This window comes from Orycteropus afer, unplaced genomic scaffold (genome assembly GCF_000298275.1).
Source record: "Orycteropus afer afer isolate SDZICR_OR568_19922 unplaced genomic scaffold, OryAfe1.0 scaffold00006, whole genome shotgun sequence".
NCBI classification, from domain to species: domain Eukaryota; kingdom Metazoa; phylum Chordata; class Mammalia; order Tubulidentata; family Orycteropodidae; genus Orycteropus; species Orycteropus afer.
This window is the reverse complement of record NW_006921593.1, coordinates 11,925,727-11,943,732: the sequence shown is the minus strand read 5'-3', so window position 1 is coordinate 11,943,732 and position 18,006 is coordinate 11,925,727. Positions and strand designations below refer to the sequence as shown.

At 56.8% G+C, this 18,006-nt stretch overlaps 1 protein-coding gene across 1 annotated transcript in view; it reads left to right on the top strand.

Annotated features, from left to right (window-relative positions):
• LOC103198560 (Grid2 interacting protein) overlaps positions 1–18,006 on the top strand; it is a 39,517-nt gene that overhangs the window by 20,142 nt on the left and 1,369 nt on the right. The window contains exons 3-20 of the mRNA XM_042780935.1: positions 1–40; positions 185–270; positions 4,233–4,302; positions 4,755–4,849; positions 5,150–5,333; positions 6,668–6,822; positions 8,748–8,885; positions 9,073–9,170; positions 9,344–9,461; positions 10,189–10,544; positions 11,340–11,756; positions 13,105–13,192; positions 14,005–14,082; positions 14,400–14,596; positions 14,855–15,010; positions 15,137–15,223; positions 16,395–16,524; positions 16,611–16,729. The exon at positions 1–40 is cut by the window's left edge and continues 248 nt beyond it. Coding sequence (XP_042636869.1) covers positions 1–40; positions 185–270; positions 4,233–4,302; positions 4,755–4,849; positions 5,150–5,333; positions 6,668–6,822; positions 8,748–8,885; positions 9,073–9,170; positions 9,344–9,461; positions 10,189–10,544; positions 11,340–11,756; positions 13,105–13,192; positions 14,005–14,082; positions 14,400–14,596; positions 14,855–15,010; positions 15,137–15,223; positions 16,395–16,524; positions 16,611–16,729 — 2,612 coding nt within the window. The remainder of the gene's footprint in view (positions 41–184; positions 271–4,232; positions 4,303–4,754; positions 4,850–5,149; positions 5,334–6,667; positions 6,823–8,747; positions 8,886–9,072; positions 9,171–9,343; positions 9,462–10,188; positions 10,545–11,339; positions 11,757–13,104; positions 13,193–14,004; positions 14,083–14,399; positions 14,597–14,854; positions 15,011–15,136; positions 15,224–16,394; positions 16,525–16,610; positions 16,730–18,006) is intronic.

The window sequence follows — 18,006 nt, the reverse complement described above, 5'->3', positions numbered from 1 at the left end:
CGCTGCTGAGCGGCCGCGCAGGCCCGGGGGGCGCACGCAGGTACCGGGGCGCGCGCGGGGACAGCGACCTGCGCAGAGGGCATCCCCCGGGGCAGGAGACGCTGGAGGGAGTGGGACACGGGTACCCCCCCACCCGAGGCGGGGCACCTGCCGGCCGCCCACCCCGCCCTTTCTTTCTCCCCAGGACGGTCCGCGTCTACAAGGGCAACAAGAGCTTCGGCTTCACGCTGCGAGGCCACGGGCCTGTGTGGATTGAGTCCGTCTTGCCTGGTGAGGGGTGGGAGGGTATCTAAGATCCCCAAGGCCCAGGAGGGGGTAAAGGACCCTGTGGTAGCGCCGCCAGGTAAACAACCCCCCAGGTACCCTGTGGCCTATGGCAGACTGACATCATCTCCCACCTACAAAGTTTCTGCCTAATTGGGGCATTCCCGCCTCCAGCTGTAGCGCCAGCCTGAGCCAAGTGAGCCACCTTCCTCATCCAGCCCTTCCCTCTGTGCTCAGGAAGGGCTGGGGACACTGCCCAGACCATGAAGCAGCAGGACTAGCTGCCCAGACCCGGCCTCAGACAGCATTCCCTGCCCTGGGTGCCCGCTGGGACCTGGGCCCTTACTGGCAGGCGGGACCCCAGGGAGCCGGGCTCCAGGCCTCTGTCTGCCCACTCCTTGGCTCCCCCGTGTCTCATCCTCCCCTCACCCAGCCCGCCCCTTCTTGCTCCTGGAATTGTGACATCTCCAAGAAGAGAGGCTTTCAATAGACCAGAAATCTCTCCTTCCTGCCCCTTCAGTGAGGGTCTGGGAGGAGGTCCATTCCCTGCAGAGACTCTTGTGCCACCAGAGAAGCTCTTGAGGGGTCCGAAATGTCTCCTTTTGCTGAGCTGAACTCGCCCTCCTTATTACACCATCCACCCTACAGGGCTGGGCCGTCCGTTAGTCCCCTCCCAGCCCCTAGGGATGGTGCTCCTGGTGATAGGGCCCATCAGAGTCCCCGCTGTGTTGGGCTGCCCTACACTGCTGCACCTTGCATCCGCAGTGGATGGACTTGTGAGACCGGCATCTCTGATCCCCAGGGAGGTGCCTCGGTGCCTTTGTATTGTCGTGCCAGCCATTAGAGGGTTCTAAGACCTAGTCTTGGTAGCTGGCGTGTTCCAGTTCTTCTCAATTTCTGCATCAGCAAGTGGTTGACAGGAGCCCTGGTGGCACAGTTGTTAAGTATTTAGGTGCTAACTAACTGAAAGGTCAGTGGTTCAGACCCACCAGCCACTCTGTGGGAGAAAGATGTGGCCGTTTGCTTCCTTTGGAAACCTTGGAGAGGTTCTAGTCATTCATGCAGGGTCGCTGTGCGTCAGAATGGGTTTTGTTGTTGTCAGAATTGGTGTTGTTGGTAAGTGGCTGACCTGGTGCTGAGAGGAACAGGCCCAAAGGCTGCATCTCATCTAGACTTACCTCTAGAAAAGATTCATTTCTGCTCTTGGCTGTGGCCAATCCAGCTGGGCCACCCCCTTCCTGCCATCTTCTTGCCTCTCCCACATGTGTAGCCAGAGGCCGTGGCCTGTGCATACATACATAGCAGTTGCCATGGCATCGAGTCCAACTCACGGTGCCCCCGTATGTGTTAGAGCAGGGGTGCGTCACAGGGTTTTCGAGGGCTGACTTTTTTGGAAGTAGATAGCCAGGCCTTTCTTCCCTACGCTTGGCTGGTTGTTGTTCTTGTCAGGTGCCGTCGGGTTGGCTCCGACTCATAGCGACCCCACGTACAACAGAAGGGGACAGTGTCCTTCCTGCACCAGGCTCACAGTCCTTGCTATACCCGAGCCCATCGCCGCAGCCACCATGTCAGTCCATCTCCTTGAGGGCGTTCCCCTTTTCTGCTGACCCTCCACCCCACCAAGCATGATGTCCTTCTCCAGGGAACGGTCCCTTCTTACCACATGACCAAAGTAAGTGAGACAAAGTCTAGCCATTCTCGCTTCCAAGGAGCATTCCTGCTACACTTCTTCCAGGACAGATTTGTTCATTTTTTCTGGCAGTCCGTGGTACTTTCGGTATCCTTAGCCAACACCACAACTCAAAAGCACCAACTTTCCTTAGATCTTCCTTATTCATTGTCCAGATTTCACATGCATATGAGGCGACCGAAAATATCTTGGGACAGGCACACCTTAGTCTTCAAAGAGACGTCTGTGCCTCTTAAGTTCCCTTGGCTTCTTGTTGTTTGTTGTTATGCACCGTTGCTTGTTGTTATTGTTGTTATGTGCCATTGAGTCGGACCCGACTCATAGTGACCCCTCCTTGGGTTTCCAAGGCAGTATCACTACGGAAGTAGACTGCCCCATCTTCCTTCCGAGGAGTGGCCGGTGGGTTTGAACTGCCAGCCTTCTGGTTAGCAGTCAAGTGCCTTAGGCACTATGCTACATCTGGGGATGCTGTTCCCTCCAGCCCAGAAGTGTATCTAAGGATTGAAGGTAGAGCACGTTCCTGGGGGTGCCACTGAGCAATTGCTGTGAACCATCCCAGCTTCCATCCGCAGCTGTGGGAGAGAATGCAGCAAGTTAAAACTAACACTTCCATATCTGAGAGCCTCCCTGGGTCAGGGAGGATTGGTGATCTTGCTTTGCTGGGACTAGAAAGAGAAGTAATTGAAAACAGGGTCTTGGAGCTTGTCATAGAGCAATTGTCATCCGTGAAAACAAGCAGGGGGCGGTTGTCATGTCTGTGGAGTGCCCGAGTGTGGGAAGTAAAAGGTGGACGAGCTTGGCGTGTGGTTTTGAGCTGATGTGATGGGGAAGTGGTCTACAAGATGGGTGGTAGGTGTTTGCACGGGGGTGCAATTTCAGTGCTGGCTATGGGCTCTACTTTCTCTAGATCCATCTCTGCCCAACCCCCAACCTCCAGGCTGTCACAAGAAGCCTGCAGTGGCAGAGCCAAAGATGGGCTTCCAGAACCAAGAACCCACTGCTGTGGAGTGAATTCCTACCCACAGCGCCCCTAGAGGACAGAGCGGAACTGCCCACAGGGTTTCCAAGGCTGTCAGTCTTCACAGAAGCAAAGCCCCAACCACACCCACTGCTGTGGAGTCAATGCTGACTCACAGCGCCCCTAGAGGACAGAGTGGAACTGTACCACAGGGTTTCCAAGGCTGTCAATTTTCACAGAAGCAAGCCCCAACCACACCCACTGCTGTGGAGTCCACTCTGACTCACAGCGCCCCTAGAGGACAGAGTGGAACTGCACCACAGGGTTTCCAAGGCTGTCAATCTTCATGGGAGCAGATCACCAAGTGTTTTCTCCTTCTTAGCTGCTGGATGAGTTTGAACCACTGACCTTTTGGTTGGCAGATGTGCACTTAAATACTGCACCACCAGGACTGTTTTCATGCCCCCTACTTGCTTCCAAATAAATTTATGATGACTGCAAATAAAAGCACTTATTATAGAAATGTTCAAAGAACTAAAGAAACACTACATTAAACAATCAAGGGACGGTGTGAGGCAGTGGAGGTTCAGTGGTAGAATTCTCGCCTACCATGTGGGAGAACCGGGTTCAATTCCCAACCAGTGGAGGCCTGTGTGTGGCTGTGATGTGGAGGTTGCAGACTCAGATGGCTAGGAAGAAAGGCCTGAGAATCTACTTCTGAATCTACTTGTTCCGTTGGGCGTGGTGTCGTTGTGAACTGGGGGCTGACTTGACGGCAGCCAATCACGACTAAAAGAGGCAGAAAGAAAGAACCACCCCCACCTCCTCCATGTTAGCAGGTGTTAGGTCTGACCCTCAGGGCCTTCAAGGAGACGAGGGAGGATTAACGGCTCACACAGGCCCCAGTTTGAGCAAGGGGCCTGCCCTGCTCTCGGCTGACTGCTGTCGCCTGGTGGTAAACGGGCAGAGGACTCAGTGCTGTGGGGCCCAGACCACGTGGCATCAGTTCTTCTGCAGGTGGAGAGAAGGTACAGGAATACTGCCCTCACCCCTCTCCTTGTCTCCACGCTTCTCCAGCACTTGGGGACCTGCCTGGTCCAGACCCACTCCGTGTGGCCCCCCGGGCCTGGAGTGTCCCCAGCCCTGCCCAGGGTCCCTGGCTCCTTTGGGCAGCAGAGATCAGAGAGGCATGAGGTCTAACGAAGGGTCTGCTGATCTGAACTTGACTCTCCTGAAAACAGGAGAGCAGTGTCCAGCTCACAGAGCAGGGTCCAGAGCTGGCCCCGCCTGGCTGACTGCCATGCCCTCTCTCCCGTCCAGGAAGCCCGGCTGACAATGCCTCCCTCAAGTCAGGGGACCGGATCCTCTTCCTCAACGGACTGGACATGAGGTCAGAGGGCATCAGGGACACCACGCTTGGTGACACACTGTCCCCCAAGCCCCTTGCCTCTTGGGGCACCCAGGCCATGCGTCTTATCTTTTCTAACCCATTTGGTCCCCGGAGGCTGTCCCTATTCCTGTGAGGACTCTGAGTCTCTCCCCCAACCTAGCCAGGACCTCGGTTCATCCTTCCCACCAGAAAATCCTTGCTAGGCCCACTTGCCCCATGTTCCATGCTGGGGACACAGTTGAGTGTACTGTCTAGGGCTTGCCCTTGTGGGGAGGCCCTGCCTGGGGTGCACAGTCACAGCTCGCTCTGTCCCCAGTGAACCCAGCTGGCCTCGCGCCAGGGCTGGTTCTCCTGGCCCAGCTGGGGACTCGCAGCGTGGCCTCTCCGTGCAGGATGGGGAGGTCTGGCTGGTGGCCGTGCACGGGGCTCACCCTGGTCCCTCTGCTCGGCAGGAACTGCTCGCACGACAAGGTGGTGTCCATGCTGCAGGGCAGTGGCGCGATGCCCACGCTGGTGGTGGAGGAGGGGCTCGTCCCATTCGCCAGTGGTGAGACCCCCCTCTCAGCTAACTTGCAGAGACCCTGCTGGCACCTGGCTGTGGGATGGATGCACGCACAGAGCACATGAGGCCCGCAGAGGGTGCTGCCCTCCCGGCCACCTGTGGCTTCCGTCCTCAGCACCCCCAGGGCCCTGCCCAGGGCTCTCCCCCAGTCTCCATCGCTAGCTGTGGGCAGCAGGGGTGCATGCATCAGGCTGCCACAGCCCAGCCCAGGAGGGCTCCGGGACCCCGCACCTGGCCTGGGTACACTAGGTCACCCGTGCCCCATCCCGTCTTCGGTCCCTGCAGACTCTGACTCGCTGGATTCCCCCAACCCGTCATCAGCACTTACCTCCCTGCAGTGGGTGGCGGAGATCCTGCCGTCGAGCATCCGTGTCCAGGGAAGGACATTCAGCCAGCAGCTGGAACACCTGCTCACGCCCCCCGAGCGCTACGGGGTCTGCCGGGCCCTCGAGAGCTTCTTCCAGCACAGGTGGCCAGGCCAGCATGTGGCGGGGACCTGTGCTGGGGGGTGCCAGACCCCACCTGGACTCACTGTCCTGGTCTCCCTGCCTGAGCTACCTTGGGCCCCTTCTCCTGGGTCAGGGGAGGGCAGGAAGGCAGCTGCTGATACTAGGTGTGTCCAAGAACAAACTCCAACTCTGACACCTTCTAGCCGGGTGACCTTGTGAAAGTCACCACCCACAGCTCTGTGACACAAAGCGGACAGTGATGCTTAATTCCTTGTAGAGTTTAGACGTTGTATTTCTGCACATGGAGTCACTGTAGAGTCAGTTTGAGTTGTAATCAACTTGATGGCACACGGCAACTTCTAATGGCCACTTCTGTCATATGAATAGGTCTATGTCGTGCTTCTTTGGGCAGATACCCTTAATTTGCATGATCACATGCACCCTATTTTTGGCCTTATGGTTTTGGATTTTGAAGTCTTGTTTAAGATGTCTTTCCCGGCACCTGGCAGAAGCCAGTTCCCCTCGTTTACTTCTGCCAGCTCCATCATTTCATCTTCCATCCTTCGCTGTTTTATCCGTCTGGAGGTGGCCTTGTTGGATGTCGTGCGGGAGTCAGCGATCTTTCTAGAAAGAGCTTGGTGGTCAGTGTCTTAGGCTTAGAGTCTCGGTCACAACCACTCGGCTCTGACATTGTGGCTCGTCAACAGCCATAGACAGTCTATAAGCAACAGCCACGGCTTTGTTCCAATAACGCTTTCTTTACACAAACAGGAAATAGGCCAGATCATGACTTTCAGTGCATAATTTGCTTCTGCCTGGTATCCAGTAACCAACGCCATTGAGTCAACTCAGTGAGACCCCATGCGTGCTCCACAGGGTTTCCAAGGGCTGACTTTCAGAAGTAGATAGCCAGGCCTTTATTCTAAGATGCTTCTGGTTGGACTTGAACCTCCAACCTTTCCATTAGCAGCTGAGTCGTTCACTATTTGCACCACCCAGGCAGTATGCTAGATAGAGTGAGTCCGTTTTCCCGACCCACTCTGTCCGTTTTGACCTTCACAGCAACTCTGTGTGGTAGGTGCTATTTTTATTCCCATTTTACAGACGAGAAACTGAGGCACAGAGAAGTTAACTCACTTGAGAAAGTTAAGAAGCTTAACTAGTCAGTGGTGGAGTCGGGGTTTGTATCCAGGCAGCCTGATCCCGGAGCCTGCTCTCCTGCGCACATCTGCGGCCTGGATGGGGGGTCGGGAGGGAAGCCTGAGGCTGACTTCCCCGGCCTGGAAGTGTCCCTTGCCCCCCGCCAGGGGGAGCCCCTGAGTGATGCGTCTCCTGCCCCTGTGCCCCTCCCCAGGAACATCGACACCCTCATAGTCGACATCTACCCGGTGCTGGACACCCCTGCCAAGCAGGTCCTCTGGCAGTTCGTTTACCAGCTGCTGACATACGAGGAGCAGGAGCTGTGTCAGGAGAAGATCGCATGCTTCCTGGGCTATACGGCCATGACGGGTGAGCTCCCCCAGGAGAAGAGACACACCTGTTCCCACCTGCCGGTCAGATCACAGCCCAACCCATCCAGATACACACAACCCTGACGTTTACGTAGCATAACGTTCGCCTCTCAACCCCTGACTTCCCGGGGGCCTCCGTTTCTGATCATGCTCACAATTCCCAGCCTCTCGATGCACCACCGACAAGGTCAGTGGCTGTGCTTTTGCACCCCGGGAACATGTGACCAAAGACACTGTGTGGTCGCCAATGACAGACACACCAGCACATGGTCAGGCCCCACGTGGCTGCTGCTGGGTTCTGGCTCAGAAGCACACACAAGAAACTCAGTTTCCCATGGCTGCCCACCTGTTACGACAGAGCTCAGGTGGCAGCCCTGCCCAGCCACGCCCACTGTGCCCTGAGAAAGGGTCCCTACTGCGGGCCCACAGACCATACATTTCCTATTTTAGGCCGTGTGAGCTGGAAGTGTGGGGAACCCAGAGTCCTACTGCTTTTTCAATAACATTTTATTTTTGTTGTTGTTGTGGCGGTGAACACACACACCGGAATACACACCAATTCGACTTCTCCATGCACAAGTCGGTGACAGGGAAGACACACTTCAAGCTGTGTGGCCATTCTCACCCCCTCTGAGCTGTTTCTCCTCTGTTAACATCCACTCGCTGCCCCGTCACTCACAGCTTCCTATCTAACCTTTCGAGTTGCTGTTGTCAGTTTGATCCCACAGACATAGTTCTTAAAAGAGCACAGTCCTCAAGGCAGCCATTCTTGACTAGTGAAGCTAAACTATTTTATGGTTTTGAAGGAGCTCTGATTTTGTAGTGGTTAAAGCATCTGGCTGCTAAACAAAAGGGCGATAGTTTGAACCCACCAGCTGCTCCGTGGAGAACCAATCTGCTTCCACAAAGATTTACAGCCTTGGGAACCCTACAGGGCAGTTCCACTCTGCCCTAAAGGGTTTGCTGTCAGAATTGACTCAATGGCAGTGGGTGGGTGTTGTTTGGTTTTACTAGACTTTGGGAGATATTTTCACTTTAAGGTTTAAAGATGATCTCAGTGCAATAGTTTCAGGGTTTCATGCAGCCTTTATGGCTCCAGAAAGTCTGGATTCTATAAGAACTGAAGTTCTGTTTTACATTTTCCCCCTTTTGATCAGCATTCTTCTATTGACTCTTTGATCAAAATGTTCAGTAATGGTAGGTGGGTACCATCCAATCCTTCTGGTCTCATGTCAAACCTGAGTCGTACCTAAGTTAGATGATCTGGAAGATGAGGTTTTGGATTTAACAGCTGATGCTGGAATGGGATTAAGACTTTTGGGATGACGTGTCTTGTATTTGGGCAGGATATGAATTTTGGGAGGCCAAAGGGTGGACTATTATGGGTTGAATTATGTCTCCTGGAAATCTGTGTTGTAAATCCTAACCCTATCCCTGTAGATGTAATCCTGTTAGGGAATAGGGTTTTCTTTGTAAGGTTCTAGGCACTCTGCCTGTTACATCAAACCATGCAGACCTACTGCGTGTGGGCCCTCGTGTGCTGCCTGTCTCTACTACTGGGATCCACACGTTACTGGGGGAGGGCCAAGGGTTTTAGCAAGAAACTTGGGTCCCAGTGTGCAGAGCAGAAATCCCACACATCTGGAACTTTCCATCTCTCCCCAGTGAGCAGCAGGACTAGGTCTGGACCAAGTATGGCGTGTCAAGACCCTGGAGGCAGGGCTCCTAGGCTGTCATGGGAAAAGGCCCTGTTGGGTAGTCTGTGGCCATCCCACTCATCTCCACTGGGATGTCCTTCCTGTGGCTGCTCCTGGTCTCTTGTCCCAAGGCAGGCAGACTGCCTCGGCCCTCCCCTTCCCTGTGTGTGAGGCTTCTTGTCTGCTGAGAGGACAGGGGTCCATCTCCCTGCGTGTCTCCCAGCAGAGCCCGAACCACCGGAGCCCGAGCCCGAGTCTGAGCCTGAACCGACTCCCGAGCTGCAGCCACGCAGCTCCCTGAGGGCCGCCTCCATGTGCCGACGCAGCCTTCGGACCCCAGGCCTGGACGCCAGCCTGGGCTGCGGTGAGGACCGGAGGCTGGGGCGGCACGGGTGGCTGAGACTGGGGCTCCCCTCTCTCGTCTGCAGAACGGGCTTGTTGAGATGAGGAGGCCCAGGGCAGGGTGGGCCCCCCGACCCTGAGGAGCCGGAACCTGAGAGCTCAGGAGTGGGGACCAGACCCCCGTGGCTGATTCCGCCCCATTCCAGCAGCTCCCAGTGACTGTCCTGAGGTGCCTCTTCCTCTGGTCCCAGGCGAGCGCCAGGCAGGAGATGGCACATCCCTCCCCGAGACCCCCAACCCCCAGATGGTGAGTCTCCTCTCTGCCTTCCTGCTGGGGATAGTGGGGGTGGGGCAGGGACTGCCTACCGCGGGCTGGGCCTGGGGACCCTCCCAGGGGACCGGCTCCAGGCTGGGGAAGATCTCAGCCCCGCAGACCAGCCAGGCCCGGCCCGGGGCCGGACTCATACCTGCCTCCCACAGATGTCTGCAGTCTATGCCGAACTGGAGTCTCGACTGAACAGCAGCTTCAAAGGGAAGAGGGGGACCATGTCCAAATCCCGGTCCTCCCCCCCAGTGCCCAGCCCGGCAGGCACGGCAGGTAGGCGCCAGCCACTACCCTGTGGCGGCACTGCCCTTGTTCCAGCTGGCTGTCTGGGTGCTGCCCCCCACCCTGGGCAGCTGTGACCCCCAGAGCTTCCCTGCTGCTCCTTGACCACGTGACTGAGTTGTGGGGATGCCTCAGGAGCCTCCGTGCCCCTCCCAAACCCTTCCCATGTCTCCTCTAATTGTCCTGTCCCCCGAAAATATCCACAAATTAGCATGTGGCCTTGGCCATTGGATACACTGTAAAGTGTGTGACTTGCTCTGTGAATGGCACGGCTGACAACATGATGGGTTGCCTGCAGGTTGCATGGAATGGTTTCCCAGCATTTCAGAGGCAGCACCCTGAGGGAGGCTGCTGTGAGCCCATGGGGTGACAGGAGGCCAGGGCTTGTGGGGTGTGGTGGGTGGTGCCTTGTTGTCTTGGCTTGGGGTCTAGGGGTGGCTCCTTGACCCCTTCAGGTGTGTTTAGTGGGTGTGAGGGCTGAGCTAGGTGCCAGGTGGGACCTAGCTGTGCATTCCCAGATGAGCTAGCCTGGGATTACACAGTGTACCCCACTCCCACCACACCAAGGTGGAGAGCCTGGGTCTTCCTGAGCTGTGCCCAGAGAGAGAAAGGGGCGCCCAGGTCACAGAGCCACCTGCCCCAGGCCCCTCTCCTCTAGCCACCCCCTGGAACCCAGGTACCAGCTGAAAGGGTCCTCACGCTCTGTCCCCCACCCCAGGGCCCAGGACCCTGTCCAGCGTCTCGTGGCCCAGCGAGCGGCTGCTGCCCTCCCCCTGCTACTACCCACTGTGCTCAGGGGGCCCAGCCTCCCCCAGCAGCTCCGAGTCCCATCCCTACGCCAGCCTGGACAGCAGCAGGGCGCCCTCCCCGCAGCCAGGCCCTGGGCCTGCCTGCCCAGACAGCCCACCGAGCCCAGACCCCGGCCGCCCACCCAGCCGCAGACAGCTCTTCACCTTCTCCCGGCCCCCACGGAGCCGAGACACGGACCGCTTCCTAGACGCGCTAAGCGAGCAGCTGGGCCCCCGGGTCGCCATCCTGGATGACTTCCTGACCCCCGAGAACGACTATGAAGAGGTGTGTGTGCGGGTGGTCTGTGAGGGGAACGGTGTGTCCCCTAGGCCCTGCAAGAGGCCTGCTGCCCTCAGGATCTGCCCCGGGCTGGCCTGTCATCTGTCTCAGGCCACCCCAGTCCATGGTGCAAGCTCACTCATCTCTTGGCCCAGGCGACCCCATCACCTTTCCCTGGCCACCCCATTCACTGTCACAGACTGTCTTCCCTCTTGCCCAAGACTACCCCATATACCCTTAAAGTGAAAATACCAAACTCACTGCCACCAAGTCATTTCCGGCTCATAGTGACTCCTGTTGGGTTTCCAAAGCTGTAAATCTTTACGGAAATAGATTGCCCAGTCTTCCTCCCACGGAGCAGCTGGTGGGTTTGAACTGCTGACCTTCCGGTTAGCAGTCAAGGGCCTTATCCACTATGCCACCAGGGCTCCTACCGGTATACCCTTGGGTTGCTCCATTCTTTGTCCCTTGACCCAGACCCTACACTTGCGTGGGCTACTCCACCCAAAGCCTCAGGCCAAGCCACCCGACTACTCTTCCACCCTTTCCTCCCAACTACCCCACCCTCTGCCCACAGTGACCCCATACATCCTGTCTTGGGTTATGTCATTCTCGATTCCAGGCTATCCCTCCAGACTAATGTTGCGCTCAGGCTACCCCACTCTCCCTGCCCTCGTCCCGTGCTTCGTGAAATTCACATATGCAGGCATACACGCACGCACGCATACACACACATGTATGTGCTGGTCTCCTTCCCCGCCCAACCTTGACCTGCCCTCCCCTTGTTTCCCCCCACCCCAGATGAGCTTTCACGAAGACCAGGGCAGCTTCGTCACCAACGAGCGGAGCAGTGCCAGTGAGTGTATCAGCAGCAGTGAGGAAGGCAGCTCTCTGACCTACTCCTCCATCTCCGACCACATCCCGCCACCCCCACTCAGCCCCCCGCCACCACCACCCCTGCCCTTCCACGACCCCAAGCCCAGCTCCCGCACCTCCGATGGTCCCCGGGGCTCTGCTCAGGTGCTGACCAAGCCCCTCGCGCAACTCAGCCACCCAGTCCCTCCACCGCCCCCGCCACCCCTGCCCCCACCCGTGCCCTGTGCACCCCCCATGCTGTCGCGAGGCCTGGGCCACCGCCGCAGCGAGACCAGCCACATGAGTGTCAAGCGTCTGCGGTGGGAGCAGGTGGAGAACTCAGAAGGCACCATCTGGGGTCAGGTAGGCAACTATGTCCTTGGATAGGGTTTCTCACCTTCTTTGACCTAGACACCCTACTCCATTTTATATGGCCTGGGATCCCTCCAGCTTCTGGGGCTACCCCATCCCAGTGCTCACGCCCACTCAACCAAAGTATTTTCCTCTTTTTGGAACCAATAGCATGCCTTCACATGTAGCCATACCACATTTCTTCCTGTTGCCATCTCCTGCGTCCTGGGTCTGTCTCCTGCCCTCCCAGTCAAATTGGCATCAGTCCATATCTCCAGGGGACCTTCCATCATACTGATAAAGGCATTCAGCAGGGCAAAGCTACAAACAGGGGTCTACCAGGTCTCCCCTGGAGACCTCATGCCTCCCAGTTTCAGGTGTATCCTTGAGCCTTGTGGTCATTCATTAACTGACAGTGAACACAGGGTTCATGCATCTGACTGCATCCAAGTCCATGCTGGGTATCTCTGCCCCTCAGCCATGTTCTGAGCTTTGGGATCTTTCCTTTGCAACACCCCCATACCAGCCCCAGATAGCCATTCCTGTTATCCAAAGCATTCATCAAAGCCACCTGTCCAGCCTCCAGCCCCTGGCCTTTCCCTGCTTCAGTTCCCCAGCACCTGGTCATTCTGCCCCAAACGACAAACGCAACACACTGCCGTTGAGTCGGATCCAACTCATAGGGACCCCTCCTTGGGTTTCTGAGGTGGTATCACTACGGAAGTAGATTGCCCCATCTTCCTTCCGAGGAGTGGCCAGTGGATTTGAGCCATCAGCCTGATTCCACCCAGGGCACCCCTAATGAATTAATTTCCTGCAAAGACCTCAAAACAGATTCAGTCACCTCCTCAAGCTCTCTTGGTTGGGTCCAGCTCCTTTACAGCATGTTTTCCTCTGCTCTCGCTCAACTTCTAGGAGCTCTGGTAGCATAGTGCCTAAGGCACTTGACTGCTAACCAGAAGGCTGGCGGTTCAAACCCACCAGCCACTCCTCGGAAGGAAGGTTAGGCAATCTACTTCAGTAATGATACTGCCTCGGCAACCCAAGGAGGGGTCGCTATGAGTCGGGTCCGACTCGATGGTACATACAACAACAACAACAACAAGCTCAACTTCTGCATGGATAGTATCCCAAGTATGAGTGTATGATTGACCACAAAGGGAGATAACTCATCACCTGATAACTTGGATGATTTAGCGTCTCCTGCAGTCTCCTTCTGCCCCCCAAGTTCATCCCAGGGCTGATGGAGGCTCTCCTTCAGGGAAACCCCTAGAGCAGCCCTTTAAGCAGGTGGGGTGGGAGAGGGCAGTCCAGCCCCTCCTGCTGCCCTTCACTCTCAATCTTCCACCCTCCCTCACAGCTCGGGGAAGACTCTGACTATGATAAGCTGAGCGACATGGTCAAGTACCTCGACTTAGAGCTCCACTTCGGCACCCAGAAACCTGCCAGTGAGTGGCTTGATGGCCCTGGGTGAGCCCTGGATACCAGACCTGCTGTGGTTTCTGTCTGCACTGACTGGCATTTTCTTACTGTGTCCCTGAGTTATTTAACTTCTTGGAGCCTCAGTTTTCCTACCTCAAAGTGAAGACAATAAAAATAATAACGCCTAGTACTTATAGCACGCTTACCAAATGCCAGGTACTCTCCTTTCTAAATTAATCCCCATGACAGCTCTAGGAGATAGGTACTGTGGTCATCCACTTCCTGATGAGGAAGCACAGAGAGGTTAGCCAATTCGCTCAGAGTCACACAGCCAGAACATGGTAGACAAAAGGCATCCACAAATAACATCTTCCAGCCTCACTCTCCCCTCACCCTGGGTATCTCCCCATAGCTGTTGGGTGGGGCTCCCAGAAACCAGGGATATTATTATGTGTGGCTGGTGGTCCCAGGATGAAGAAGGAAGGCCTTTGTCCAGCCAGGAAGCATCTGAAAGATTAAGAGGTGGGTGGTTGTGGTGGTTGGCTCTGAGCTGTGCCAGCTCAGTCCCAAGGGCACAAGGGAGAGAGGGCATTTAGAAGGTGGCAGTGGGTGTCATGTATGCCACACAAGCTGAGTATGTTTGACTAGATCTGCGAGTCCTCCAGTGGGAGGCTGAGGAATGAGGGACATGTGGACATCTGGGATGGATTCAGGCAAGACTATAGTGAGGGGTGTCTGACCCTTGGGAGTTCCTCCAGCCACCCCAAGGGGCCATCCTGACTGGATCTACTGTGGCTTACACCACTCCCTCAGCCTAGCCATCTGGTTTCTTTTCCAGAGCCGGCGCCAGGACCCGAGCCCTTCAGGAAGAAGGAGGTGGTGGAGATTCTGTCCCACAAGAAGGCCTACAACACCTGTGAGGGCTAGGGAGTCCCAGGGGTGGTGGGGGACAGGAGGCGGCCCTCCCTCTGGGCTGCAGAGCCTCGGATCCGTCCTTGGGCCCTGTCCCCGTGCCTGCCACGCATGAGTGCAGGCACCTCTCAGGTCCCATAGCCAGCAGCATCTCTCCTGGACACAGATGCCGTCTTAGCTCCGCCCCCTGACGGGCCTCCTGAAAGCCTGCCCCCTAGTGGGCCCCTTGCTCTCCATCTTTGACCCACCCCTCCACGGTGCCCCTCGCAGGCCCCGCCCCCATTAGCCCCCCCAAAAAAAACGTGGCTCCGCCCTCCGCAGCCATCCTCCTGGCGCACCTGAAGCTGAGCCCCGCGGAGCTGCGTCAGGTCCTGATGAGCATGGAGCCCCGGCGCCTGGAGCCCGCGCACCTGGCGCAGTTGCTGCTCTTCGCGCCCGACGCCGATGAGGAGCAGCGCTACCAGGCCTTCCGCGAGGCGCCCGGCCGCCTGAGCGACCCCGACCAGTTCGTGCTGCAGGTGCGCCCGCCGCGCCCCTCTGGGTCGGCTCCCCCACCGCCTCCGCGCTCAGGCCTCCGAGCCCGGGTTTATAGCTGCGGTGGCTTAATCCCTCCTGGGGTTCCGGGTAGTGGGGTGAGCGCGCCCCCTAGCTGCCGTTTGTTGTGCTTAAGGGAGTTCCCGGGCCAGGCCCCTACCTGTCAGGGTCTGGGACTACGGGGGGCAGTGGGTCCCCTGGCCCCGGGGTAGATGACGCCTTGTCCCTTGCTTTCGCCACAGATGTTGTCGGTCCCCGAATACAAGACCCGCCTGCGCAGCCTCCACTTCCAGGCCACTCTGCAGGAGAAGACAGAGGAGATCCGAGGCAGCCTCGAATGCTTGCGTCAGGCCTCCCTGGAGCTCAAGAACAGCCGGAAGCTGGCTAAGATCCTGGAGGTCAGGCTTCACCCCTCCCGGCCACCCTCCCCCTGCCTCTCCCTCCTGGGGCTTTGGGCTGGAGCGCCATCCTGACACACCAGCTAGTGAGGACCTGGCAGGACCCACCCACCTTCCCCTCCACAGTTCGTCCTAGCCATGGGCAACTATCTCAACGATGGCCAGCCCAAGACCAACAAGACCACCGGTTTCAAGATCAACTTCCTGACAGAGGTGAGGACGGGCTGGCAGTGCTCAGTGAGTTTGCTTCTCCCAGAGAGGACGGGAGGACATGGTGACCCATACTGCCCTCTGCCCAGGAGAAGCAGCTGGGCTTGGGGAGGCCAAGAAGTGACTGCATCACAGGTCGGAGGCCACAGGGCTTCTCCAAGCCAAGCCTTACACCAGATCAAACCAAACCAGTTGCCTGTTGAGTCCATTCCGACTCACAGCGCCCCTAGAGGACAGAGTGGAACTGCCCCATAAAGTTGACAAGATTGTCAGTCTTTACCAAACCCAACCCACTGCCCTACAGTCAATTCTGACTCACAGCGCCCCTAGAGGACAGAGTGGAACTGCCCCATAAAGTTTACAAGACTCCAATCTTTACCAAAGCAAAGCCTGAACCAAACCCACTGCCGTGGAGTTGATTCTGACTCATGTTGATCCTATAGGACAGAGAACTGTCCCCATGGGGTTTCCTAGGTGGTCATCTTTCTCCCAAAGCAGACTGCCTCATCTTTCTCCCAAAGAGCAGCTGGTGGGTTCCAACTGCCGGCCTTTGAGCGCTTTAACCACTGCACGACTAGGAATCTTTAAGCCAAGTCTTTAGAATCTGGGAAAATGGAGGGGGGAGGCTCCAGGAGGAAAGGGAGAGTTGAGTCCCCCCGGTAGGTTCTGTGGCCTTGCACCACTGTCACCACTACTGTTGTGGTGTCACAGACCAGCCTACACCAGAAGGATCAAGGATCAGAGAATGTTTTTAAAAAGGATGAAAAGCTCCGCTTGTAGGTATGAATGGCCCTGGCCGTCCGAGGCTCACATGGGGACAGATGGTGCGGAAAAGCCACAAGAGGGGAAGACGAACGCAGTGATGCTGCCCTGGAGCCAGAGCGTCTCGGGCGTACCCTCCGATGGAGCTAGCTAACAAGGACAGAGACAGCTGGGCCTGGGGCCTGGGCGCCTCAGAGGTCTGGACCAGTGTGGCCAGTGCCCTGGAACCCCTGACTCCCAGGGATGTCCCAGCAGATAAGAGTTTTAAAGAACAGGAGCAAGCGGTTTATGAGCTGTGGGGCTGGAGAGGGTGCCGAGGGTCAGGATGGATGTCAGTCTGGGAGCCCTGAGCTGTTGTGGTCAGGGATGCAATGGGGTCTCTCAGGAGGGTATACCTTGGGGCTCATTGCAGTTGAACTCCACCAAGACGGTGGACGGCAAGTCCACCTTCCTGCACATCCTTGCCAAATCGCTGAGCCAGCACTTCCCGGAACTCCTGGGCTTTGCCCAGGACCTGCCCACTGTGCCCCTTGCTGCCAAAGGTAGGCTGGGTGAGTGGGCGGGCGAGGAGGTGCTGCCTTCCTGGGCTGGGGGCGTCCCCTTGAAGCCTCTGCCCCCTTCCCTACAGTGAACCAGCGGGCCCTGACCAGCGACCTCGCTGACCTCCATGGCACGGTCAGGGAGATACAGGCCGCCTGCCAGAGCATGGTCCCCTCCAGTGAGGACAAGTTCCCCTTGGTCATGATGGTATCCTCCGGGCAGCCTGCCCCTGCACCAGGGTGAACCCTGGGGGGGGGTCGGGTCACTCCAGTGGCCGCCCCACACCCAATCTCCCAGCAGAGGGTCTGGACAGAGGCAGCTGTACATCCAGGGGTCCTGGGAGGGGGTCCAGCCTGGTCACCAAGAAGCCAGTGCTTACATCAAGTCTGTGTGCAGCGGCTGCAGGAGCTCTTCTGGAAGCCATGGTCTTGGCCTTGCTGTCCTCTGGGGCCCAAGGAGAGGCCTGTCAGGCTGGCCAGTCAAAGGCAGTCAGGGGAAGGGCCTGTTCCCACTGAGACCCCCTCAGGGCCTGGCAGGGGACGGGCCAGCACTCTGGCAGTAAAGACAGGACTTCTCCTGCTGCAGCTAAAACAGAAAAAGGTAGGCTCTGGGCCAGGGCAGCAGGTACCCTGCCCGGAAAGCCCTTTCATCTGTCTCCACCCAGAGTGAGTACGGGGATGGGTATCTGGTGTCATGTCCCCCCTTTCGTCTCAGGCAGCAGACCTTACAGAGCATCGCAGAGCAAACACTAGGTTTCTGCAGCAGCTTCCGTCCCCACCCCCTTCACCCATAGACTGCCCAGATGTTTTCCAGATGTGCAGGCCGTGTAGGTGAGAGTCAGCCCCATCTCATTCTGGCATCCTTCAGTCCGGCAGTGCCAACCTATCTCTTTGGGCCTGGGTGTCCCCAGGGAGAGGATGGATGGTCATCAAGGGGCTGGAGCTGGATGTAGGGGACAAAAGTAACCAGAATGGCCCATCAGATGGGCCTGTACACAAATCTCAACTCAGTGGCTGACTGCTATGTGACATTGGACAAGCCACTTATCCTCTGGGAGCCCCAGTTTTCACGTCAGTAAAAAGAGAGGCTGCTGTGGTCATTAACTGATTATGATGCAGATGGGTTCAACCCTGGCCCTGACACTCTACTTGCTGTGTGACCTCGGGCTAGTTACTAAAGCTCTCTGTGCCTCAGTTTCTTCACATGCCAAATGGGGATACTCTCAGCATTGTTGGGATGATTGAAGGCTTAGGACCAAACTTGACACAACACAAGTGCTGAAAAAAATGATAGCCATTCACTAATTATTTTTGGAAGAACTGAAAACCAAAAAACTAAACCCACTGCCATCAAGTAGATTCCAACTCATAGCAGCCCCCAGTGGGTTTCTTTTCTTTTTTTTTTTTTAATTGTGATTTGGGTGAAGATTTACAGAGCAAATTCACTTTCCATACAGCAGTTCACATATACTTTGTCTCATGTCA